This window comes from Taeniopygia guttata, chromosome 28 (assembly GCF_048771995.1).
Source record: "Taeniopygia guttata chromosome 28, bTaeGut7.mat, whole genome shotgun sequence".
NCBI lineage: Eukaryota > Metazoa > Chordata > Aves > Passeriformes > Estrildidae > Taeniopygia > Taeniopygia guttata.
The window spans coordinates 799,785-824,473 of record NC_133053.1 but is presented as its reverse complement, the minus strand read 5'-3'; the positions used below and the strand labels follow the sequence as shown (position 1 = coordinate 824,473).

At 52.6% G+C, this 24,689-nt stretch overlaps 2 protein-coding genes and 1 long non-coding RNA gene across 4 annotated transcripts; 2 read left to right on the top strand and 1 right to left on the bottom strand.

The window, feature by feature from the left end:
• Positions 1-20: 20 nt before the first annotated feature.
• Positions 21-13,450, top strand: PGPEP1 (pyroglutamyl-peptidase I). Of its 2 annotated transcripts, none has more exons than XM_030256782.4 (5): positions 21-131; positions 3,179-3,231; positions 8,859-8,975; positions 10,449-10,681; positions 12,115-13,450. In XM_030256782.4, the coding sequence occupies exons 4-5, from the start codon at positions 10,476-10,478 to the stop codon at positions 12,305-12,307; spliced, it is 399 nt and encodes a 132-aa protein (XP_030112642.1). In that variant the 5' UTR covers positions 21-131; positions 3,179-3,231; positions 8,859-8,975; positions 10,449-10,475; the 3' UTR covers positions 12,308-13,450. The 2 variants fall into 2 exon arrangements, with proteins under 2 accessions (XP_030112642.1, XP_030112641.1); XM_030256781.4 differs by lacking the exon at positions 21-131 and adding an exon at positions 320-455.
• A 1,713-nt stretch (positions 13,451-15,163) lies between these two features.
• On the top strand, positions 15,164-19,144 carry LOC140680770 (uncharacterized). The gene is made up of 2 exons (XR_012052164.1): positions 15,164-15,221; positions 15,263-19,144. It is a non-coding gene; the product is annotated as an uncharacterized lncRNA (long non-coding RNA).
• On the bottom strand, positions 17,732-24,572 carry LOC115490863 (uncharacterized). The gene is made up of 2 exons (XM_072919386.1): positions 20,502-24,572; positions 17,732-19,112 (listed from the first exon to the last, which is right to left on the bottom strand). The coding sequence occupies exon 1, from the start codon at positions 24,570-24,572 to the stop codon at positions 23,538-23,540; it is 1,035 nt and encodes a 344-aa protein (XP_072775487.1). The 3' UTR covers positions 17,732-19,112; positions 20,502-23,537.
• Between the last annotated feature and the right edge of the window lie 117 nt (positions 24,573-24,689).

The following is a 24,689-nucleotide window of genomic DNA, read 5'->3' as shown; positions in this document are numbered from 1 at the left end:
GCGCCTTTGCGGCGGCACCGCCCGGGACGGGGCGCGGCGGGACGGGGCGGGACGCGCTCCGCACCTCCGGGTACCGCGGCCGCGCTCCGTGCTCCCCCACAGCCAGGCGGGGAACCCGCGGGAGGCTCAAGGTGAGCGTTTTGTTTAACCAACTCCCCCCGCCGAGTCCCGCGGTGAGGCGGGCGAGCGGGAGCCCCTCGGGCTGCGCCGCGCACGGAGGGTGGCGGTGCTCGGTAACGGGAGAAGGGCTGCAGGCCGTGCCGCTGCGGGACTTCCGCCGCGGCGGCGGAAGCGGCGGGCCCGGGCGGCGCGGGGCGGGGCGGGCGGCGCGGGGCGGGGCCGCGCTCAGTGCGGGGCGGCGGCGGCGGCGGCGGCGGCGGCACCGGACGGGACGGGACGGGACGGGCGGGACGGAGCCGCGATGGAGAAGCCGCGGCGGGCGGTGGTGGTGACGGGTACGGGGCGGCTTTGGGGAGGCGGTGAGAGGGGAAATGGGGGGGGATCGATGGGGGACCCACTTCCCTGCAGGGGGATTTTGGGGGAGCCCCTCCGCGAGGTGCGGGGGGCTCCCGGTGGGGGGCAGGTCTGGGGGTGTCGGTGGTGGGGGACCCCTGCTCGGTGCGGAGGAGCAGGTTTGGGGGTCCTTTTCCTGAGCTAAAGTGGCTGGGGTAGGTGTAAGACCCCTCCTCGAAGTGATGGGGGGCTTGGAGGATGCTGCTGCTCTCTGGTGAGGAATTTGGGGAAGAAGGGTGATTTTGGGGACCCCTTCGCCTTGGGGGCTTGGAGGGGATGTATTCCCTGAGATCGTAGGGGGATAAGTGGGGGACCCTTCCCTGAGGTGAGAGGGGGGTCTGCTGTCCCATCAGGGATGGCTGAGGGGATGGGGAGCGGGGGATGTCCCCTCGGGGGATGTTTCGGGGGGCTGTCCCCCGTGTGGGGTGATATATGGGGCGCGGGGCAGAGTCTGGGTGGCTTTGGGGCTGGACTGCTGCGGGTCAGGGCTGTCGGAGCTGGGGGTACCGTGGTGAGGGGCTTTGCTAACAGCGGGCGCTTGGCTCCCCGTTTTCCACCCGTGACCCCATCCCAAAGGCTTTTCCCTGCCAAAAGAAGGGGATCGCGCCTCCCGAGGAGCAGCAAAACCAAATTGGGGCGCAGGGATGGGGGGGATCACCCGCTGAGCACCCCACCCTGAGCTCCCAAAGTGTGGGGGCTGCTCCCCAAAACGCCCCCGAGGCGCGGCAGAAGGGCCGGGGGAAGAATGAGCGCGGGCAGCCGGAGGCCCCGGCGCTGTCAGGCTCTTCCCGGGGTACAAAGGCAGCTCGGGGTGATTTGTGGGTGAGGCCGTCCTGTGACAAATGGGGAACTCGCCCGAACTATTCAGGTCTCCCCCCAGCAGCTGAAGCTGAGGTTTGAATAGCGGGGCACAGGCAGAAGCGCCTTTTCCAGGGAATGCTTGTGGGGAGCCAAGGAGCAGGTGGCAAATCCTGCCTTCCCCAGCCCCAAATCCCCAAATCCAGCGTGGAGCGGCGGTGACTAAACAGAAAACTTGCGTCAGGAAACGTTCTGCTGCTCGCAAGGCTCCTCCACGCTCCTTTTCTTTTTTTTTTTCCCCTTTTTTTTTTTAATTTCAGGGAAGTCTGGTTGCAAAATGCAGTGCTTGCCTTGTCAGCCCTGCCCCTGTTCCATAATGCCGTGGACGTCGCGCGGAATTCCGTTTTCAAACCGGGGATGGTGTCGCGTTCCCAGTGGGTTCCCAGCCCGTGCTGGCCGAGGATAAGCGTTATTTGTGCACGATTTCTTTTTTAGAACTCGTTAAGGAGATAATCCCATCACCATCACCATCCCCACAGCCGGTTTTGCTGCTCACGAGCCTCGGAGGGCCCCGTGGTGGATGCACCGCGCTCGTGGGGTCGGATGCTGCCCACAAAATTCCCTCTGGATAACACCAGGGTCTGGGCAGGAGATGGGTCAGAGCAGCGACAACCCCAGCTGTGTTTGTGCCAGCTGGATTTGGAGCCAGGAAATCCTGCCCCGTGCCTGGGCACCTGTAGAATTTCAGCCTTTCCGTGGCTGAGTTGTTAAAATGTGGATTTCATTTCTTTTATAGGATTGTCACGCTTTATTTAGGAATTCGGCTTCCAGAGAGTCGTGTGGGACTTGCAGAAACAGCTGGCAAGGCATTAATTTACCTCCTTCCCCTGTCATAGTTTGTCTCACACCCCTGCAGTTCTGCTGGCAGGGAAACACCCCCAACATTTTGGATTTTGTGGGAATATTTATTTTGGCGAGCCGGCAACGCCGGGTTGAGATCCACGGGCGTGGACGAGCCCACGCTCGGGAAATTCCTCCTTGTGCAGCATCACCTCAGCCTGCCTGGGGAGGGCAAATCCGACATTTCCATTAAGGTGTCAGCTGATATTTGTGGTCCCTCTCGGATCCTTTCAGGGCAGAATTTATGTCTCCTAATTGCACGAGGCTCGGAGGGCAACGCTGACATTTGAAATGAAAGCATATTGATGTTACACCCAGATAAATTGCCCAACCTTTGTGTGCTTGCTCAGGGGAAAAAAAAAAAAAAAAAAAAGAAAGATGTTATGGATTACCAGTTAAGTCCAAAGTTATTCATTAGGAATTTAGAGGTGCTGAAGGAAGTATTTTTGATCACGCCTTGGTAGCCTTTGCTGTGCTGTGGGTGGGTTGTCAACAGCTCTGTTTATTTCCTTGTGAGGTGTAATTAATGCTAACGAAGATCTTGGAGAAGACCCTGAGTGGAGAAGGAAAATTTGAAGCATCTGCTGTGGGCTGAAGCAATCAGGAATAGAAAACCCAATCATGATTCTAATTCTGTGGCATCGGGCAAGTTAGCTGGTAATAACGAATTTTTCTAACCTGGCAGGAAGGAAAATTCTTCTCCCCAAGAAAAAAAACAAGTTTCTTTTCAAGCAAGTTATTGTTTTCCTTCACTGTACAAGGCTGCAGTTGAAATATTTCAGTGCAGGTGTCTTGTTTGATGCTCAGGTGTAAAGAAATACAGACTGAGAGGTAGAAATGCGGTTGGTTTTTGGTTTTGGTGTGGGTTTTTTTTGTTTTTTTTTTTCAGGAGAACTAAACCAGGAAAGCCCAAACCTATTTGCAACTTCCAGTGGAGTCAAATCAGTGAATTTTTCTTCTCTTGCAGGGTTTGGGCCGTTTGGAGAACACGCTGTGAACGCCAGCTGGATTGCAGTTCAGGTAACCCCTGAATTTTCCTTTTAGGAGGTGTCAAAACAGAGGACAAATCCCTACAAATTTGGGGTTTCAGCCCTTTTTATCACTTACAACTTCTTCTGGAGCACTCTGCAGATATCCAGATGGTCAACTGGATAATGTTTGATTCCCTGCTCGGAAAACAATCCCTTAGCTGGTGGAGTTTAATGAGATTGAGTTAATGTGGCTGAGGCAAGGAAGGAATTCCCAGCTTTGGATGCTTTTAAACGGGGCAGGGAGCTTGGAATCTTCCCCTGCCCTGGAGAATTCCAAATAAACAAACCAACTGAGCAGCCCAGAGGAATCTGGATGTTTTTCTCTCAGTTCTGACTTGAAGCTGGGCCAGCTGGTTCACCTTTAAACCCAGCCTCATCCCTGAGAGGAGACTTCCAGCTGGAGGTTTCCTGGGTTTTGTGAGCATCAGGAGTCTGATTCCGGGGCAGAGCTGCCTCTTTGCCCCCCCTGGATCACCCCAAAAATGTCTGGGGAAATGCTTTTCCTGCCTTGCTCAGGAAAATCAGCTTTATGCCACTTGTAGCTCTGTGTCTGCCTGGGCACATCCCTAAAATCCTGGAATATCCTGGAAGGGAATCATCCAGTGCAGCTCCTGGCCATGCACAGGGCACCCCAAAAACCCCACCCTGTGCCCAGGAGTTCATCTGAGCGAGGCTGACGTCCCACAGATGAGGCAAGAAGAAGGAATTAAGTTATTTTTGATGGAATTAAGGTGGTTTTTTTTGCTGTAAAAGCACTTTTTACAGGGATGGTGCTGCCACATTATCCCACTTCTTCCTTCTTTGTCACTTCTGGATGGAGTTTGTGGCAAAGCTACTGGGAATTCTATGGTGCCTCTTAGTACAGTTGCCCAGGGAATTAAATCTATTTTTCTCCCCACCACGTCTCTCTCCCCTTCAGAGCTCTGAGATTAATTTCTTCTTTCGAATGCTTTTAAATTAAATCACAAACCCTAATCAATTACAGCCAACTAATGTCCAGCTGCCTAATGTGTTGGCTGGTGGGGGAAGACAAAACCTTTGCCTCCAAGAGCTTTTTGGGAATGGAAATATTTAAGTTTGGGTCAGTTTGGAGGAATATGCAGGTTGTGGATGGGGGAAAAAAAACACAGGACTGCTAAAAATCAGAAGTGAGGCTCACTGCTTTGGTTTGTTCTTGCTGGTGGAGCTGTTGTAAATAGCTGCTTTTATTTTGGAGGAGACAGACAAAAGGGTGTTTTTGGAGCAGGAGGAGTGGTGGGTGTTGTGATGTTGCTTGAAAAAAATCAGCAAACCTGAAGAGTGCTCGAGGCACTGGTGGCTGCTCAGCTGTGTGCTGGTGGATGAAGTCATCCCCTCCATTTAAAATCTGTTCTTAGGGGCTTGGGGGATGACAAAACTCAAAATTGGGGATGTTTTGGGTGGATAAATTCAGAGCTGGGGGTGTTTTGAGTGCCTAACCTCAGAACTGGAGATGCTTTGAGTGTCGAAACTCAGAACTGGGGTTGTTTTGAGTGTCCAAACTCAGAATTTGGGATGTTTTGAGTGTCCAAACTCAGAACTGGGGATGTTTTGAGTCCCTAACCTCAGAACTGGGGGTGTTTTGAGTATCCAAACTCAGAATTGGGGATGTTTTGAGTGTCCAAACTCAGGATTGGGGATGCTTTGAGTAGCTAAACTCAGAACTGGGGATGTTTTGAGTGTCCAAACTCAGAACTGGGGATGCTTTGAGTGTCCAAACTCAGTGTTGGGGATGTTTTGAGTGTCCAAACTCAGTGTTGGGGATGTTTTGAGTATCCAAACTCAGAATAGGAGATGTTCTGAGTCTCCAAACTCAGAATGTGGAATATTTTGAATGGCCAAACTCGGAACTGGGGATGTTTTGAGTGTCCAAACTCAGAACTGGGGACGTTTTGAGTGTCAAAACTCAGTGTTGGTGATGTTTTGAGTGTCCAAACTCAGTGTTGCTGATGTTTTGAGTGTCCAAACTCAGTGCTGGTGATGTTTTGAGTACAAACCTCGGCCACGCCGGAGGCTCCGGTCCCGTCCCATGGCCGGCGGATTATTGTGACTGAAAACATCAGCTCGGAGGCAGCGGGGAGGATTTGCCTTTCCTTCCCCTGTCTCAGCCCCGAGAGGCCCAGACAAAAAGGAACAGCATGTCTTTGAGGCTGGCCGAGGTGGGCATTGTGCGGGTTTCAGACGGGGACTTCACGGAGCGGAGTGGACACAAAGGCGTGTCTGAGCTCCCGAATCCCAGACGCTGTGATCTGCATCTTAATAGCAGAAAAATCAATTAAACAATCTTTCTAAATCCTTCCTAGCTCTAGGAGCTGAGCTGGTTCTGGTTTATTACGTCTTTTATTATGCTGCATCCCCGAGGATAAAATTCACTTCGTTTTCTTTCTTTCTTTCTGCCCCTGGTTTTATTTGGGTTCTCCCGCAGGACGTGGACACGGTGTGAGTTTTCCCTGGAAGTGCAGTGAATTTCTGTCTGGTTTTGCAAGCTGACTGATTTTTACACATGGCTACCTTAAATAGTGGCAGCAGCAATCTAATAATGCTGTTGAAATGAAAAGTTTCAAAATTTCAACTCAAACATTTAATTTGGGGTTTGTTTTGGGGTTTTTTTTGCGGGGAGGGGGGTTTACTCACAGAAGAGAGCTTTCCTATAAAATCAGCAGGAAGAAAAACTCCTTTCTGCCTTATTTTAAGGCAAAAGCACTGCATGTTAATTTGGATTTGCTGGTTTGAGTTTTCACCATTTTAATGTTTCGGTTGAGGATTTTTTTTTTTTTTTCCCTCCATGTGTGCAGCTTTTGCTGGGGAGGGATTTCCAAGAAGAAATCACTAAAATGAGCTTTTCTCAGCTGCTTTTCTGCCCTCCCTGCTGTGACTTAGGTGTGGGCACAGGTGTGACCTGCGGACTGTGAAGCTGCTGGGCTCCTTCATCCCCCCCAAAATGCTTCTGGCTGTGGAGGAGGAGGAGGAGGAGGAGGAGGAGGAGGAGAGAGGTCAGGGTGCATTTTGACATTAGGAAGGACAATTGCTGTCAGGGTGTCTAGACAGACCTGATAAGGATATTAGAGGCTGACAAAGAGCAGCATTGTGGAGGGGTCAGGGAATCGGTCACACATGTTCTGCGTGCTCTGGTTGTCAGGTGGACAGGGCTGGGGAGGGGGGAGAAGTTGTTCAGGGAGTGGGGGGGAAGGTTACAAACATCTTCATTTTGGAGCGCTGGGCTTGGTTAAAAGAAAAGTTGTGGCTTGGTAAAGTTAAGGTTTAGGTGGCTGGAGGATTCTCTTTTCGTCCAGCAAAACTTGCCATCATCAAATCCATCTCCAGGAGCTGTTTCCTTCCCCAGGAGCTGTTTCCTTCCCAATCCCCCCATCAAATCTATCCCCAGGAGCTGTTTCCTTCCCAATTCCCCAAGAAATCCTTCCCCAGGAGCTGTTTCCTTCCCCAGGAGCTGTTTCCTTCCCAATCCCCCCATCCAATCCTTCTCCAGGAGCTGTTTCCTTCCCAATTCCCCCATCAAATCCATCTCCAGGAGCTGTTTCCTTCCCCAGGAGTTCTTTCCTTCCCAATCCCCCCATCAAATCCATCCCCAGGCACTGTTTCCTTCCCCAGGAGCTGTTTCCTTCCCCAGGAGTTGTTTCCTTCCCAATCCCCCCACCAAATCCATCCCCAGGAACTGTTTCCTTCCCCTGGAATTGTTTCCTTCCCAATCTCCCCACCAAATCCATCCTCAGGAGCTGTTTCCTTCCCAATCCCCTCACCAAATCCATCCCCAGGAGCTGTTTCCTTCCCAATTCCCCCATCAAATCCATCCCCAGGAGCTGTTTCCTTCCCAATCTCCCCACCAAATCCATCCCCAGGACCTATTTCTTACCCAACCCTTCACCTTCAGGAGCATCACTTCTCATCACTTTTAACACTCTCAAAGTGAATATTCTCCTGCTGGAGAGTCTGGCTGGTGTTTGACCGCTCTCCTCCGTGAGCTCCTTGGCTTTGTGAAGGCTCCAGGTGAGGTTTTGGGGGCAGATCTGTGCAGAGGAGCTGTGCTGAGCCATCCCTTCCATCCATCCCTTCCATCCATCCCTGCTAATGAAGGGCTGAGTGTGCCAGACACTAATCAATACAGCCAGGCTTTAATATCAGCCCTGCCCTGGGAGCCAGAGCCAGCGATTTATCATCGTTGCTCATATCTGCTGCTCTCTGCAAGTGTCACTTTGGCCTTTCTGGGTGTTTCAGTTCTCTCCAGCCTCCTTACATCCCTGTGGTTTGGCTGTACAAGTGTGAAAGGTGTTTCTTTCCTCAGCAGAGCACCACCCGAGCTGATAAAAACAGAAAAACGATGGCAGGACGCTGCTCACGTTTAAATGGGGGAGGCCTCAAACCTCGACTTGTCTTCTCCTTTTAAGTGCCTTTAATTTTTAATTTTTAACCTGGGGGAATACAAGGTTGGGGAGTGCAAACAGCTGGTCTGCACTTGCAAGGAGGAAAATAAAACCTGAGAATTGCTTCAAAGAGCAGCTTGTGGCTCTGGTCCCCCAATCCAAAGATAAATTCAGGAATATTTTGAAATGTCCTGTGATGGTTTGATGGCTGTTCCTACCTCAGCTCTGTGGGAACAGCTGTTTTGGACGTTTGGTGACAAGGGGAAAGCTTGGTCCGGGTTGGATGCTGCAGGAATTCCTTGAACACGGTGGCCAAGGTCTCTTCTCCCACTGGGAAATGGCTCCAAGGTTTAGGCTCAGCTGATGGTTTTGTTTAAAAACTCTTTTTTTCCACAGGCTTCAGGCCACGTGGGTGTTTCCTTGAGTTCTGGGAATTTGGGGTTGATGCCTCTGAGAGGTACCAGAGGAGCAAAGCTCCAACTGGAGCCTTACTGGTGGGACTGGGGAGAGCAAGGCGGAACCTGTGAGCAGGGGAACTCCCAGTTTTGGGATCAAACAGTGTTTTCCAGTCAGAAACACTGGGGAGAAAAATAAACCTCTCCTCTGGTTTTAAAGTCTTTGCAAGGTATTTAACTGCCACTTTGTGTTTTGAAAGGTTTGAAGGCAATTGGCTCCGTTTATTGCCAGGATATTTGGGATGTTTTCATGCTGGAGAGGAAGAAATAATTTACTGGGTTAGTTGAATCACCAGTGCTGTCACCCAGCCCTGAGAGCTCTTTATCTGGAAGTAAATATGACATTTATTTTCACCAGGCCTGGAAGGATAAAATCCTTCCAGTCCCACCTTCTCCACGTTGCCACTCCTTGGGAGGAGCAGGGATTGTGACTCCATCCCTCTATAAATACCAGAGCCACGATTTCCTTGGGAGCGGCGTGGGGGCTGCTGATGAGTATTGTCAGTTAAATGTTGATTTCTTTGTTACGCACACAAACGGTTCTGTGGGTGAAACCCTTCTCACAGGTGGAGAGATGCCTTTGTTGCTGCCTCGGGGGTCTGGGTTTTTGTGCTGTAAACTCGCTGCAGGTGCTGTTTACGAGCTCATACAACCTGGTGTAAACTGGTGGTAGCCCCTCACTGTGCCACGAAACCTTCCAGGAGTAAATCCTCTGCTCATCTTGTGTCTGACCATCCTGGTTTTGCTTTGCTGGTGTTTTTTAGGAGCTGGAGAAGCTGGGGCTGAGGGATGACGTGGATCTGCACGTCTACGAGGTCCCTGTTGAGTACCAGACCGTGCAGAGACTCATCCCTGCCTTGTGGAAGAAGCACAGTCCCCAAGTGAGTGAGTAAAGGGAGGAGGAAAAAATCACCCAGCAAAGGGTTGGGACCTGCAGTGGGCACGGTGTGAATCTCCTTTTTCACTGTTCCTCCAGCCTGGCAGTCCCTGGCTGGATCTTTTCCTCCTCAGTGGTGAGGAGGTGTGAGCTGGGGGATTTTACAGCTCCGGCTCCCGGGAGCAGTGGGTGTGAAGGGGCCTCTGCAGAGGGCTGTCTAGACAGCTCCTGGTTTGTCTGTGCCACCTGGGCTCCTCCAGCAGCTCTGGAGGTGCCAAGGCTCCTTTTTCACCCTGCTGAAATCACGGTTTGGGTCGGGAGGGGGTGGGATGAGAAGATGGGAATGCCTCGTTCCTCTTCACCGGCAGCAGAACCACGGAACCCCAGAGTGGTTTGGGGTGGGGAGGGCCTTGGAATCACACCACAGAATCATTCAGGCTGGAAAATGCTCAGAGAGGATCGAGTGCAGCCTCGGGCTGAGTGCCACACGCGGAGCCTCGAGGTGTCACCAGGCTGCCAGTGCCCAGCGTGGCTCCAGGAGAGCTGGACTGGGAGTTGGGGTGAGGGAAAGGAGAGGCAGAGCAGGCACAGACATCAGGGCTGTCCCCACTTGGAAAGGCCCTGTCGGAACTCAAAATGTCCCTCAGACATTTCTGGAGGTTCCGGGCCCATCTCAGAAGCATTTGAGACCCTGGCAGGCAGCTGGAAACAGCTGTGATTTTGGGTTTGAACCATGGAACGATTTACCAACCTTGCAGGAAGAACAAGAAGTCACAAAAGTTCAGATATTGAAGTAGAAGTAGTCACAAAGTAAAGGGAAGAATTTTTGAGTGCTGTACAGGGGAGTTTTGGTTTTGTACATGGGGGTCAGAAGTTCTAAGATGGAGGGATTTGGCCCTGCCCTGTCCTCCCTCTTCTTTATTCTTTCTTCATTACGTGTTACATGGTTACAGTTTTCCCCAGTGCCCATTACCTATATTAAATGGTGCCTTTCTACTCTAAACCAATCCATAAGTGCCAACATCACCCAGAACATGGAGGTGAGGAAGAAGAAGGAGGAAGAACAGGATCAGGCCCACTTTCCTCCATCTTAGAACTTCTGACCCCCATATACAAAGTAAAAACCCCCCTGTACAGGTGTTAAAACCCCCTTGTACAATACTAAAAATTTTCCCCTCTTCTTTGTAACTACTTCTACTCTAATATCTAAACTTTTGTGACTGCTTGTTCCACCTTCAAAGTTGGTAAATCGTTCCATGGCTCAAACTCACAATCACAGCTGCCTCCAGCTGCCTGCCAGGGTCTAAAATGCTTCTGAGCTGGGCCTGGAACATCCAGAAATCTCTGAGGGACATTTTGAGTTCCAACATGTACTTAGGGTATTTATTTTCTTTCCAGGGCCTCCTAAGCTTAATTTTCCTTGCAACCCCAAATCCCCGTGGTTTTAAAACCCTTTTGCTGTCGCTCTCCCTGGCAGCTGGTGGTTCACGTGGGCGTGTCGGGCATGGCCACCACGGTCACCCTGGAGAAGTGTGGCCACAACGTGGGCTACAAGGGGCTGGACAACTGCCGCTTCTGCCCGGGCTCGCAGTGCTGCGTGGAGGGCGGCCCCGAGTGCATCGACTCCATCATCGACATGGACGCCGTGTGCCGCAGGGTGTCGGCGCTGGGGCTGGACGTCACCGTCACCATCTCCAAGGACGCCGGCAGGTGGGGGCTGAGCCCCGGGCACAGGGCACCCGGCAGTGCCTCGGCGTGGGAGGCACCTCAAAGGTTTTCTGTTTGTGTCCCAGTGTTCAGCCTGGCCTTGGGCACGTCCAGGGCGCTCACAGCTGGTTGGGAATTCCATCCCAGCCCCTCCTGGCCAGGAGGGTGGGATATTCCTTCCCATATCCCACCCGGATTCCCCTTTCCACTTTGAAGCCATTTGCTGTGCTGGGATTCCAGCCCTTGTCCCAAATCCCTCTCCAGTTCTCCTGGTGACATCTTCACGCCATGGTGTCACCTTGCTCATGGAGCCAGGGACTCCCAGAGTGTTTGGAAGGACCTTAAATCCCATCCCCATCCCCATCCCATCCCCATCCCATCCCCATCCCATCCCCATCCCATCCCATCCCATCCCATTCCCATCCCATCCCACCCCATCCCAACCATGGCAGGGACACCTCCCACTGTCCCAGGGTGCTCCAAACCCCCCTGGGCACTTCCAGGGATGGTCACAGCTTCTCTGGGAGTTCCATCCCAGCCAGCAGGGTGGGATATTCCTTCCCAATATCCCCTTTCCGCCTTGAAGCCGTTCCCTGTGCTGGGATTCCAGCCCTTGTCCCAAATCCCTCTCCAGCTCTCCTGGAGCCCCTCAAGGCTCTGGAAGTGGCTCCAAGGTGTCCCTGGAGCTTCCCTCCTCCAGCCTGGCCTGGAATCCCCACAGGGAACGATCCCTTCCCGATATCCCCCCATCCCTGTGTCCCGTCCCTCCATCCCTCGTCCCCAGTCCCTCTCCAGCTCTCCTGGATCCCTCAGGGATCTCCTGGTGACACCTTCACACCATGGTGAAGATGAATTAAACCATGGTGTCACCTCGTTCATGGAACCAGGGACTCCCAGAGTGCTTGGAGGGACCTTCAGTCCCATCCCATCCCATATCCCATCCCATATCCCATCCCATCCCGCTGTCCCAGGCTACTCCAAGCCCCATCCAGGCTGTCCTGGGACGCTTCCAGGGATGCAGGGACAGCCACAACCTCCCGTGGCAGTGTCACTCCTTTGTTCCCCCACAATCCAGACACTTCCCAGGGAGCCCCTGAGGCTGGAAAAGCCCTCTCAGCTCACGGGGTGCCACCACCCCCCAGCCCTGCCCAGGCCACCACACGTCCCCAAGTGCCACATCCACGTGGCACCGAAGCCTCCCACACCTTTCACTTCCCCGGGGCTGGTGGTGCCACCTGGTTTCCAAACAAAAGAGAGATTTTCCACATTGTTTTGTCCTAAATTGAATTAAAACAACCCCAGACTCACAATTCCTGCCTCACATCCCCCTAAACCCCAGGATGCCCCACCATGCTGAGCCTGCAGTTCGTTTTATTTGTTTTTATCCCTTTTTTTTTTCTTTTTTTCATGGAATAATCTCTGCTTTTGTGTTCCAGGTACCTGTGTGACTTCACCTACTACACCTCCTTGTACCAGAGCAGGGGGAGGTCGGCGTTTGTCCACGTGCCTCCTCTGGGAAAACCTTATTCTGCAGAACAGCTGGGCCGGGCCCTGCAGGCCATCATAGAGGAAATGCTGGATCTTTTGGAGCATTCCGAAGACAAAATCAACTGTCAGCATGAACACTGAGCCCGCCCAGGAGCTCTCCTAGTATTGCACTTCCAAAATTTTCCCCTGCTCTGCTGAAGTATTGGGGAGAAGAAAAAAACAAACAAACAGACAAAAAAACAAACAACAGTTCCGGACCCAGAATTGGAGACTTCAAAAAAAAAAAAATCAAAAAAAAAAAAAGGAAAATTCTACAAATTCTGCTTAGAAAGTAACTTTTTTTTTTTTGTCGAATTTGTGAGTTTCAGCCTGAGCAACAAAGGATTCAGAGTCTCTTCTCTCAAGCAGCTGCAGCTCCCGATTCCTGAAGGGTTTCTCCTGATTCCTGAAAGGTTTCTCCCGATTCCTGAAGGGTTTCTCCCGATTCCTGAAGGGTTTCTCCTGATTCCTGAAGGGTTTCTGCTGATTCCTGAAGGGTTTCTCCTGATTCCTGAAGGGTTTCTCCCGATTCCTGAAGGGTTTGTGCTGATTCCTGAAGGGTTTCTCCCGATTCCTGAAGGGTTTCTCCCAATTCCTGAAGGGTTTCTCCCGATTCCTGAAGGGTTTCTGCTGATTCCTGAAGGGTTTCTCCCGATTCCTGAAGGGTTTGTGCTGGAGCTTCCAGGGAATGGGTCCTCACCCGGACCCGTGGGAGGTTCCTCGCCTGGTCTCCACCTTCAGGGGCAGGGAATTGCTCACCAACCCTCTGCTGGCTGATTCTTGGGTGGAAAGGTTTGCTTTCAGTTGGTTTTGGGTTTGTTTCCCCTGTCTCGGCCCAAACTGCAGGTGCTGGTGATGTGGAAGCAGAGCTGGAGCTGGGATGGTGCTGGCGTGGCTGGGACAGCAGAGCTTGGTGGGAATGAGGAGCCTGGAATGGCTTGGCTGGAATGGAAAAGGATTTTTAGGCACCAATTCCTCACTCCACCTCCTCCAGATTTCATGGGGTCTCTAGCTGCAGCAGAAGGGATGTTTGGGGTTCCTTTTGGAACCCAAATCCAGATGGATTTTTTTTCTTTTTTTTTTTTTGTGGGGGGAGCCTGATCCTAAATCTTTCCAAATCTCTTTTTCCTGCCTCTCTCTCGGCCACATCCCTTCCTCAAGGACCTCCTGTAGCAAACACCTCGGTCCAATGTCTCTAAAACCAAGCATTAGTGAATAAAGTGGGTAAAGAGCTTTGCTGAGGGCCACTTTTCCCACTGGAGATCTTTATCCCGGGCTCCTGGTGCTCCATGGCGTTTTTAAGGTGAAGGTTGAGTAATTTATAACTTCCTTAGCTGCAAATTCCCCCTCGTGTTCCAGGTGAGGAGAGTAATGTTTAACTGAGATCCCAGTTCCACCCTGGCTCGAGTGCAGGCATAAAAATGCAGATGGGAATAACCTACAAAATCCCTGCAAAATCAAATGTCGGGGCTTCAACCCCATCCCACTGCCCGGGAACCAGGGGCAGTGATTTGAAATTAAGGAATTTTGCTCGGGGGGAGGATTCCAGGCTCTTTCCTGGTGTTCAGAAGTGGTTCAGCTCAAAGGAATTCCCCAGGAATTCTTTTGGGGAAGGGTGGGAGCAGGATCTCAGCAGGTGGGTGATGCTGGTGCTGTGTGGAGATTTGCTGCCGGGTTTTGAGGCTGCAGCAAAAAAAACCAAAATCCCAGCTGAGGTTGGAGCAGACACAGAACTGGGAGCTGAGGTCTCGTGGAGAGGCCGTTTGGATGAAGGAGTCTGTGATGCTTTTAACAGATAAGATAGAAATATATATATAAATATATAAAAAAACCCAACATTTTAAAGGTTTTAAAGCCCATGAGTTTGGATTTCTGTGGTGCTGGCTGGCTCTGCTCTAGTAACTCTCAGTGAGAGCTGCCCTGAGCTCACCAGGAGGAGTCTGGTGACAAAACTCTGCAGCTGCAGGGGCTCTGCTGAGGGCACCTGAGCAGGAGGGGTTTTTTTGGAAGGAAATTCCTTCTCTCTTCCCTATCCAGGCCTTCCTGCTCAGGGGAATTTGCCCTCAAGTGAAATATTGTCATTGCCATCGACGCCGAGGTAGCACTTGTCAGATTCCCTGATTAGTAATTTATTTTATTTAATATTTTGTTGAAATCTTCTTGTTGAAATCTTAGCGCTTTGACACAGTTTTGGTTGTTTTTGGGGCTGGAGGTGCCCCAGGTGGGGCTGGAGGTGCCCCAGGTGGGGCTGGAGGTGCCCCTGGTGGGGCTGGAGGTGCCCCAGGTGGGGCTGGAAGTGCCCCTGGTGGGGCTGGAGGTGCCCCAGGTGGGGCTGGAGGTGCCCCAGGTGGGGCTGGAGGTGCCCCAGGTGGGGCTGGAGGTGCCCCTGGTGGGGCTGGAGATGCCCCGGGTGGGGCTGGAGGTGCCCCGGGGTGGGGCTGGAGGTGCCCTGGTGAGGCTGGAGGTGCCCCTGGTGGGGCTGGAGGTGCCCCTGGTGGGGCTGGAGATGCCCCGGGTGGGGCTGGAGGTGCCCCGGGTGGGGCTGGAGGTGCCCTGGTGAGGCTGGAGGTGCCCCTGGTGGGGCTGGAGGTGCCCCTGGTGGGGCTGGAGATGCCCCAGGTGGTGCTGGAGGTGCCCCTGGTGGGGCTGGAGGTGCCCCTGGTGGGGCTGGAGGTGCCCCGGGTGATGCTGGAGGTGCCCCTGGGTGGGATTGGAAGTGCCCCAGGTGGGGCTGGAGGTGCCCCAGGTGGGGCTGGAGGTGCCCTGGTGGGGCTGGAGGTGCCCCAGGTGGGATTGGAAGTGCCCCAGGTGAGGCTGGAGGTGCCCCAGGTGATGCTGGAGGTGCCCCAGGTGGGGCTGGAGGTGCCCTGGTGGGGCTGGAGGTGCCCCAGGTGGGATTGGAAGTGCCCCAGGTGGGGCTGGAGATGCCCCAGGTGAGGCTGGAGGTGCCCTGGTGGGGCTGGAGGTGCCTTGGGTGATGCTGGAGGTGCCCCAGGTGGGATTGGAAGTGCCCCAGGTGGGGGTGGAGGTGCCCTGGTGAGGCTGGAGGTGCCCCAGGTGATGCTGGAGGTGCCCCAGGTGGGGCTGGAGGTGCCCCAGGTGGGGCTGGAGATGCCCCTGGGCATTTTGGTGCCCCAGGATCCATCCCCAGGCAGCACAGACAGCAGCAGTTCCGTGGGCAGAGCATCTTCCCATGTGGGTTTGTTCAGCCTGGCGAGTTAAATCCTGTTCAGCACCTAAAAATATTCGTTTTTTCCTGGCTGCTCTCTGCTGTTCCAAGGGAAAATCCAGAAATCCAGAGCCACTTCCGTGCCTGCTGGAGTTTGAGGCCTGCAGTGCTTGGCCTTGGGTGGGTCAGCATTAAAATCCCATTTTTTGGGAATATTTTGGGCGTTGCTTTTCCTCCCGGTCTGTTTTGGGGGAAGCTCCACGTGATCAGTTCCTTAGAAAATCTAATTTATTTTATGCTCTTTTTTTTTTTTTTTTTTTTTAACTGGGGGGTTTGGGAAATTAGCCTGAGGTTGTGTTTATAAAAGGTGTCTTGGTGGTAGAGAAATTTCCTGTAGCCCAGCTGGGGAAAAATGGCATTAAACTAATTTTATTTAATATGACCTAAATTAAATATTTTGGGGTTGTTTTGGGTTTTTTTTTAAGTTGGGTTTTTTTTTTTTTTTTAGTTCAATTCACAAATCTTTTCTCACAGATCCCTATTTTCTTTGGGAATAGGACATCAAACTGATGCAAAACTTCAAAACAAAGCTGATGTTTTGCTAAATCCTATTTGTTTTCCTTTCTGTTAATCATCAATTAATAGAATTTGCTAATTTGCACTGACTGGGAGACCTGTTGCCAAGCCCAAAAACTTTGTGCTGGTGAATAAAAGCGTAGGAAGTTCAGGTGGAGTGTTCATTCCCGTGCCTGTAATGTGGGAAAAATATAAAACAAAAAATCTGAAATTTTAGGTACAAAATCCTCTCTGGGGATAAAGGCTCAGGGGGGAAATGTGGCTGAGGATTTTGGGTGTGGAAGAGAGGATTTAGGGAGGTTCTGCTGGATTGGGTCTGGTGTCATTTATCTGCCTGGAGCAGCGGGGTGACAATTTCATTGTCCCAGGATTGTGTAAATCCTGCAGAGGATTTTGGAGGAGCTCCAGAGACTCAGCAATGTCTCGGTTTGGTGATGCTGCTGTGGGGAGGCGAATTAAATTGGGAATTAAATTGGGAATTAAATTGGGAATCTCCTTTAAAACCCCAGGAAAAAGGAGCTCGGGAGGCTCTTGGCCTCAAGGATTCCTGTGGGATTTGATGATCCTTAAGGATCCCTCCCAGCCTGAGGGTTTCTGTGGTGTGGTTGGAGGATTTTTGGGGGTTTTTGGGGGTTTTGGGGAGTCTTCCAGCTCCTGCAGAGCAGTTCACCTCCCCTGCAGCATCCCCCAGGCTCCTGAGGGGTTGGAAAGGATGGGAAGGTCAGGAAGAGGGTTTGAGGTGTGGTTGTGACACGAGGCTGCAGCCAGGAGCTGCTGAGCTCCCAGAGTTGTTTCCCTGAAGGCTTTCAGACATCCTAAAAAAAAAAAATATATATATATACACAAAAAAAAAAATTTGCTCTGCTTTGGGATAAATTTGGGATCGATGGAGCCGTGGGGATGGTGATGCCCCCGGCAGGAGAACGTTCCTTGAGCCAGGGATGTGGGAATTTTCACCTCCATGGGATTTGGGGTGTGGAAAAGCCCCTGGGAAAAGTTGGATTGTGGCTGAACTCACCTGGGGCCAGGTGTGGATGTAGCATCCAACTCCCCCAGTGTCCCAAAAGAGGCAATATTGAACCTTCCAGTGCCTCAGCAGCTGGAAAAGGGGATTATTCCAGGCTGTGGAATAAAACCCCAGGAGATTCCGAGCCTGCTCGGACAGCACAGGCTCCCAGTGTCGCTGGTTTTGATAAGAAAGTCTAAAAAAAAGTTTAAAATCCACAGAATTTCTTCTGATGCTCAAATAACCTGGAGCTGAGTTGGAGCTGGGTGATCTTTAGGGTCCCTTCCAACCCAAACCATCCTGGGCTTCTCTGACTCCTTGCCCTGCTGGGTGGGTTTTTATTTTTTTTAGGGATTTTTTTTTTATTTTAGGAATTGCAGCAGGAGGAGGAGCTTCTTTAAACCAAAACTGGGCAAAGGCTGGAGAGGAGGGAATTTGGTGAATCCCACAGGAGCTGCAGCAGCGATGATGGTCTGGCCACGGGGGGTTGTGGGTTAATTCCTTGTGATTCCTGAACCTTTTAATTTCTCCTGGATTTCTCACTCTCAGACTCGGAGCTGCTGCAGGAGGGAGTGGTGGTGTCTGAAATCCGAGTGAAAATCAGGATCTTTAGGCATAAAAAGTATTTTTTTTTTGTGTGGCTTTTCTTTTTTCATTCCGATTTTCAGATTTCACCCCACAGCGCAGAGGAAATTGTCGGCGATGAGTTTGTACAGATCCTTTCCCAAAGTAACTTCCTCCCTCTTACCCCCTTTTACTTTAATCCCTTATCCAATAATATTTTAACAATTTAATTTTATTTTAACGATAGGAATTTCAGAGTTGCAAAGGCTCTTTCTAAATTTATTACCTTGGAGAAACCCCCCCCCTTGTTGATACCATAAATACTCATCTTGATCTAGATGAATTCCTTATTTTTGCACCAGAATCCCTAATTTTTTTGCAGTATAAAGTGCACTTTTTCATAAAAAAAATGTATTCCTGTCTGATGAGTGTCTTATGTGCTGAAAGGGAAATTCTGCCAAAACTCCAGAGCTGAGGGCGTTGTTAATTCTTCGAGGTGTTCATTGAAACCTGGGACCTGCTTCTGCTCAGTCTATTTTGAGACGAAGTAGGGAAGGAAATGCCTCCCCACAGATAGGAATTGATGATGGGAAATGAAACTATCACTGCCCTTACAGAAAACCCCGCGGTACTTCAAAATCCACCTTCAGGTTTCCGATTGCACCAGCCTCTTAAATCACAAATGTTTACTTTGATGATCAGGGAGTGCCTTGTCCTGTTCTGGGCTCACGTTTGGGAGGCAGAGTGGTGGTGATGGGGATGGGTTTGCCCCGTGTGCGGGTGGAAAAATTGGGCTGGAAACCCCTGAATTGGTGGGAATCCCCATGATTCTCCGTGGGTGCTCCTCAGAGAGTGCACCGAGTTCCCCAGGTGTGCTCACACACACACACACAGACCTGCCCGAGGCACAAACAGAATCTGCTCTGCCGACCTCACTTTGGGTTGGGTTAACCCAATTCCTGAGGGTTTTGTTGTTCCATTCTCACTTTTGGTTGGGTTAACCCAATTCCTGAGGGTTTTGATGTTCCATCCTCACTTTTAGTTGGGTTAACCCAATTCCTGAGAGTTTTGTTGTTCCATTCTCACTTTTGGTTGGATTAACCCAATTCTTGAATTTTGTTGTTCCATTCTCAATTTTGGTTGGGTTAACCCAATTCTTGGGGGTTTTGCTGTTCCATTCTCACTTTTGGTTGGGTTAACCCAATTCCTGAGGGTTTTGCTGGTTGGGTTAACCCAATTCTTGAGGGTTTTGCTGTTCCATTCTCACTTTTGGTTGGGTTAACCCAATTCCTGAGGGTTTTGCTGGCTCCTCTTGGAGCGAGGTGTTTGTCCTGACCCTTTCCCGGCCCTCGGGTCCTCCGTGTGTCCCTTGTGAAGCCACCCGGTGTCTGTGTGACCATCTCAGGTGTCACCTCGTGCTTGTCAGGACTCTTGGAGCACCAGTGCCACCCCCTTGGGGTTCCTGTTGTCTGTGTGTTCTTGCAGTGCCTTGTAAATCCCAACAATCCCAGAGGGGCTGTGGGGTCGGGGACCAGCGACGCGCTCCCAGCTCGTACTGCCAGACTGGACTTTGTACCTGAGGATGTGAACCCCTGTTTAAAGGAAATAAAGAGTTTAACTCTGACTCCCAGTGTCCTCTCAGCCTTTCCTTGGGTTTCAAGGTGGTGGTTGGTACAAGCCTGTTCCCCCAGCAGTGCCCTGTCCACCCTAAATGGTGTCACCAAGTGCCACATCCACACCTTTATCCCTAAATTGTGTCCCCAAGTGCCACATCCACACTTTTATCCCTAAATTGCATCCCCAAGTGCCACATGCACACCTTTACCCCTAAATGATGTCTCCAAGTGCCACATGCACACCTTTATCCCTAAATTGTGTCCCCAAGTGCCACATCCACACTTTTACCCCTAAATGATGTCCCCAAGTGCCACATCCACACCTTTATCCCTAAATTACATCCCCAAGTGCCACATCCACACCTTTATCCCTAAATTATGTCCCCAAGTGTCACATGCACACCTTTACCCCTAAATTGCGTCCCCAAGTGCCACATCCACACTTTTATCCCTAAATTGTGTCCCCAAGTGCCACATCCACACTTTCTATCCCTAAATTGTGTCCCCAAGTGCCACATCCACACTTTTATCCCTAAATTGTGTCCCCAAGTGTCACATGCACACTTTTATCCCTAAATTGTGTCCCCCAAGTGCCACATGCACACCTTTGCCCCTCCAGGGCTGGAAACTCTGTGCTGGCAGCCTGAGGGCCTCTCTGTGTCCTGTGCCACTGGTCCTGACTGGTCCTGACTGGGCTGGGCTGGCAGGGCCGGTGCCACCAGGCACATCCCGGGGCAGGATCTGCCCTCTCAGCCCTGGAATGGGACACTGCCAGCCCAGCCCAGAATTCCCAGGGTGGGCATGGGCTCAGCCACAAGGGTTTGAGCAGTGTGGTAGTTGGATTAACTGGGTGAAAAAGTAGAATTTTGGGGTTTTTAGAATGGGGTTCAAGGGGACAAGATGGATTGGGCATGTCCTGGCCTTCTTCTCCTTCTCCTTGCCCTCCATGCCTTGCTGTGCTGGTGACACTTTTCTGTTGGTTTAAGGTAGAAACACACTGCCCAACATAAATGATTGATATTGGTGCATTATTGTAAATATAGCACATGTGGGTTTAGGTATAAAGTGTGAAATTTTAGTATAAAATGTGTAAATAAAATGTGTAAATTTTAGTCTACAATGTGTAAATAAAGTGTGTAAATTTTAGTATGCAATGTGTAAATAAAGTGTGTAAATTTTAGTATAAAATGCCCTAGAGGGCAGACAGAATGCCATGGCCGAGCTGCTGGCCAGAGCTCAGCAGATCAGAGGAAGAATGTTCTGGATAAGGGAAAATAAACAGCCTTGAGAAGCCGACCCGGGATGAGCTCCCCGTGCCAGGGGTGATGCTCTGGCTGAGAAATTCCCCATTCCAAGGCTCCTCACCTGATCCAGGAGGTGCAGGTGGATGTTCTCTGCTGCAGGTGGGATTTCCTTGGCTGTTCTGGCTCCAGCCTGGGGGAAAATCCCTCAGCCCTCGGTGCTGCCTCTCCCCCGCTGCTGCCCTGGATGCTCCTGTGTACACAACCCTTCCCCGAGTCACGCTCCGCTGACTAATTCCCTGCTGATGGGCACGTGGAGCCTTATCTGTGTCCAGGTTCGCAAATAAATACATTTATTTCTCCTGGAGGTCGGACTGGCAGAGACTTCCCCAAATTCTCCAGCAGCTTCCATGCTCGTTCCTCGTCCAAAACTGCGCTTTGTGCTTCAAAAAGCGTCCAGGCTCTTAAAATCCTGGGGTTTTAAGGCAGTTTTGGGGTTGTCTTTCTCTTCTTGATACAAGGGGTGCTGCTCTGGGATGTGCCCAGGTTGGATTTGGTTCCCTTCAGCTATTTTTGCCAGCATTTAAAACATCCACACTGCAGTTTTAAGGAACTTTCTAGGTTATCCTTCCCTTTCAGCGTGTCCTAAGGGTTTCCTTGGTAAAAGAGATGCTGCTTGGGATGTGCCCAGGTTGGATTTGGTTCCTTCCATCTGTTTTTTTCCCCCTGCTCAGTGTTGGAAAACTTTTTGGAGGAAGGATTTGAGCTGATCTGGCTCCCTGGGCTCAGCATCGCCATCCCAAAGGATCACCACGCTCCCAAAAGCCTCGGCCTGGGATTTCCTCCTGGATCTGCACCAAAAAATGGATGGAAATGGCTCTTTTCACACTTTGGAAGGGTGAGATTGAGCAGGGAGATGATTTTTTAAAGCTGCTTCTCAACACCCACGGCATCAATCCTGCCCAGGCTGAGCTTGTTCCCTGAACATCCTCACCCTGGATATCCTAAACTGGAAGGGACCCACAAGGGTCAGGGAGTCAAACCCCAATGATGCTCTCAAGGGATTCTATTTCACATCTGTAAACTGAAAATTCTCCTGGGCAGAGCACAGCCCCTACCTGGAAATCCCCGTCCAGGGAGCCCATCCAGGAAAGAATTCCCTTGGGAAGGTGGGAGCATCCAGGAAGGTGATGGTGGCGTGAGTGAGGAGCTCCCAAGGCAGATTTCCATTTTTGGTGGTCGGGCCAGAGGCATTTCCTGCCCTTCCCGGCCTGGGGGGGTGGGAACCCGAGTTAATCGTTGACCGCGGGTGCAGCCGGGCAGGGAAGTCTTTGTCCAAGTGGAGCAGAAGTCTCATTTTTGGGAGATGCCGTAAACTCGCAGCAAAGGGAGAAAAAAATGCGATTCCTGCTGTGCCGGGGCAAAAGCTGCTTTTTGCTTGCCTGACCCGTGGTGGTTGGCTTCGATTTGGAAACATCCAAAGGTCACCTCAGCGCCCACTCTGCTGCTCCGTCACCACGGCGGGATGTGGCTGCCCAAACATCCCACGCCGGCAGCACAGGGAGAGCCCCGTCCCCCATCCCTCTGTGCCTCTTTCCAGACCCGAAATGAGATGGAGCAAACCCCACCTGGGCTTTCTCATCCCAAATAATTCCTGGAGCCTCCAACTTCCCTTGAAGCCGAGCCCCACGGGCTGCTCGGAGCTGCGTGTGCTTCCCTGCTTATCCTTTGCTGGGAAACACACCCCGGGAACGCCCAGCTGCTCTTTTTCCAGGGAATATCCTCCCCACACCATCCCACCTGCTCAGCCTGAGTGGTTCTGGGGAGCACCGAGGTCCTGTAGGATGTGGGAAGGACCTGATCCCGCTCTGTCGGTCCCAGGTGGTGATGCCACCAATCCCCAGAGGTCTCTGAGCACTTTTTTGAGGATCCTTTGCTCAACAGCTGTGAGGAACTGATAGCGCTTCCCCTCTTGCCGCTTGTGATAAGGAACTCTACAAAAAACCCCAAAGTTTCTGCTGGTTCGGGCAGCTGCGGGGAATTTCCTGCATTTTGGGAAGTTGAAGCCCTCTGGAGCCCCTTGCTCTGTGTCCTTACCGTGTTCCCCACCAGCATCTGCAGAAGGGAAAAGCATCATTTATTTGGAATCACGGAATGATTTTGTTGGAAGGGACCTTAAAGCCCATCCAGTCCCACCCCTGCCTTGGCCAGGGACACCTTCCACTGTCCCAGGATGCTCCAAACCCCATCCAAGCCGGCCTTGGGCACTTCCAGACCTTTCCAGGCTCAGCAGCGCACAACTGGAGCTTCTCCTGGACTGGCCAGAGCTCGATCCTCCTCACCCTCAGCCCATCCCAGCCGCTCCTCCCCTGGGAGCAGCAATCCCCCGCTCCAGATCCGTGCCGGGAGAGCTGTGCCGAGATGAGGGACCCCCATGGGGTGAGTGAACTGGAGAGGAACCTTCATCCTGCTGGGGAAAGGCACGGATCAACCCGACCTGCCACCGCTGAACGTGTCCGGGAAGAGCCAAGGAAACGTGGGATGCAGAGGCTGCACAACCACTCCTTGCAGGATGATGAGGACACGCTGGGACGTTTCATCATCTCTCGCTCAGGATCAAACCACTGCTCCCAAAATCCCTCTTTTATGGCCCTTGCTGGGCTGTAAATCTCTGGCTTCCACTGCTGGCGCCTTTGGGGGAAAACATCCGGCTCCAGCAACCTTTGATGCTCTTGGAGTGAGTCACTCCTGGACACGGGCTGGCAGAAAATCCACTGTGAAAGCAGAACTTTGGGATTTCGGGGTTGCTGCTGGGTCGTGCTCAATGTCACCGGAGAGGTCGGGGCCTCTTCCTGCACCCGGACATGCCAAAGGCTCCGTTTTGCCTCTGGATCCGCACGTTTGGCACTCTGGGGATGCTGGAGGGGGCTGCTGGCTGGGCTGGTGCCTGATGTGGACATGGAGATGTCCGGAGGGGAGGGAATGGCGTGGTGGTTCTGCCCTTGTGTCCTCCTGAGGTGATGCTCCCTCTCCTTTCTTCCCTGGGTTTGGGGGGCTGGAGGGTTGCAATCACCTCGAACTGATAAAATCCCTGGGAGAGGATCACAGCAGGTTTGGGGCTCTGGGAATTCCCGGTGGGAAGGTGCTCCAGGAAGGAAATTCATCCCTGCCCAGCTGCCGAGGGACGGGCGATGTCCCACCCATGGTGCCCAAATCCATGTGGGATGAAGCCCTGGAGATAAACCTGAGGTTTCCCTGTGAGCCACACGTGGGATTTCCTTCCACGGCGGATGCTGTGGGAAGGGAAAAGCAGCGAAATGGGGAGGGGGCCTGGGGGGAATTCCTGCTCCTCCTCACCAGGACGGACCCAGGGCCGGGGCAATCCCCTCCGCATCACCCCGGGCATCCCGCCGAGCTTCTCCTTTCCCGTGTTTTGGGGTGAAAACTCGGTCTCGGCTTTGCCTCGGGCAACCCCTTTTCTCAACTGGGTGAGAAAAGCCGGGGCAAGGCTGGAGCCCCGGAGGAGCGGGGACCAAGAGCCGTAAATCACGGCATTACCGGGATTACCGGGATTACCGTCCCTGGCGGGAGCACAGCTGGACCCCGGGCGCTTGGATCGATTTCGGAACATTCGGGAATGGCCTGGCCTGCCCCGGGGGGACCTGCCCGAATCCTCCCTGCTCCTTCTCATCCCTCTGCTCGCGTGTTTTCGGTACGAGCATCCCTGAGGAGAAGCCGGGAGAGGGTCGGTGCTGCATCCCTGGGGGTCCACGTTCCCACCGTGGGTTTCCTCCTGCCCAGCCCCGCTCTTGGCACGGCGCTGCCCGGCGCACATGGCCCCGCTGGACCCGTGCCACCGGCGTGCCCGGCTCCGTCCCGGCTGCCCCGTTCGGGATGACGTAACCCCGGCCACGGTTGCCTCAGAAGGAGCGATCCGGGCTCGGGGTGAGCCCATCCCCCGGCAGCACCGGCCCGCCGGGACGGGATCCCGAGCAAATCCTTCCCCCGCTCCGGCCGCGCACCCCGCGGGAGCTGCGGCCTCCCCGGCCCGCCGGGATTTGGGGAAGGGGAGGATCAGCCCCGTGGAGTGACAGAGACCCGAGCCGCGAGGTGACGGGCGGAGGAGGCGGCTGAGGATGCGAGGATGGCAGATCCGTGCTCGGGATGCCCGCAGCGCTCCCGCCTCGCACATCATCCCCGCCCCATCACCCCCGGAGGTGAGGGGGATTCCCCAAGGGAAAACGGGAGGTAGAAGGGAAGTGTTTGTGCCTCAAAAATGAGTATTCCGTATTTTTTTTATATATACATCACC

Coding starts and splice junctions, on each gene's coding strand:
- PGPEP1 (XM_030256781.4), top strand. CDS start 422: ATGGAGAAGCCGCGGCGGGCGGTGGTGGTGACGG. Junction 456..3,178: donor GCGGGCGGTGGTGGTGACGG/GTACGGGGCGGC, acceptor CTTCTCTTGCAG/GGTTTGGGCCGTTTGGAGAA. Junction 10,682..12,114: donor ATCTCCAAGGACGCCGGCAG/GTGGGGGCTGAG, acceptor TTTGTGTTCCAG/GTACCTGTGTGACTTCACCT.
- LOC115490863 (XM_072919386.1), bottom strand. CDS start 24,572: ATGATGTGCGAGGCGGGAGCGCTGCGGGCATCCCGAGCACGGATCTGC.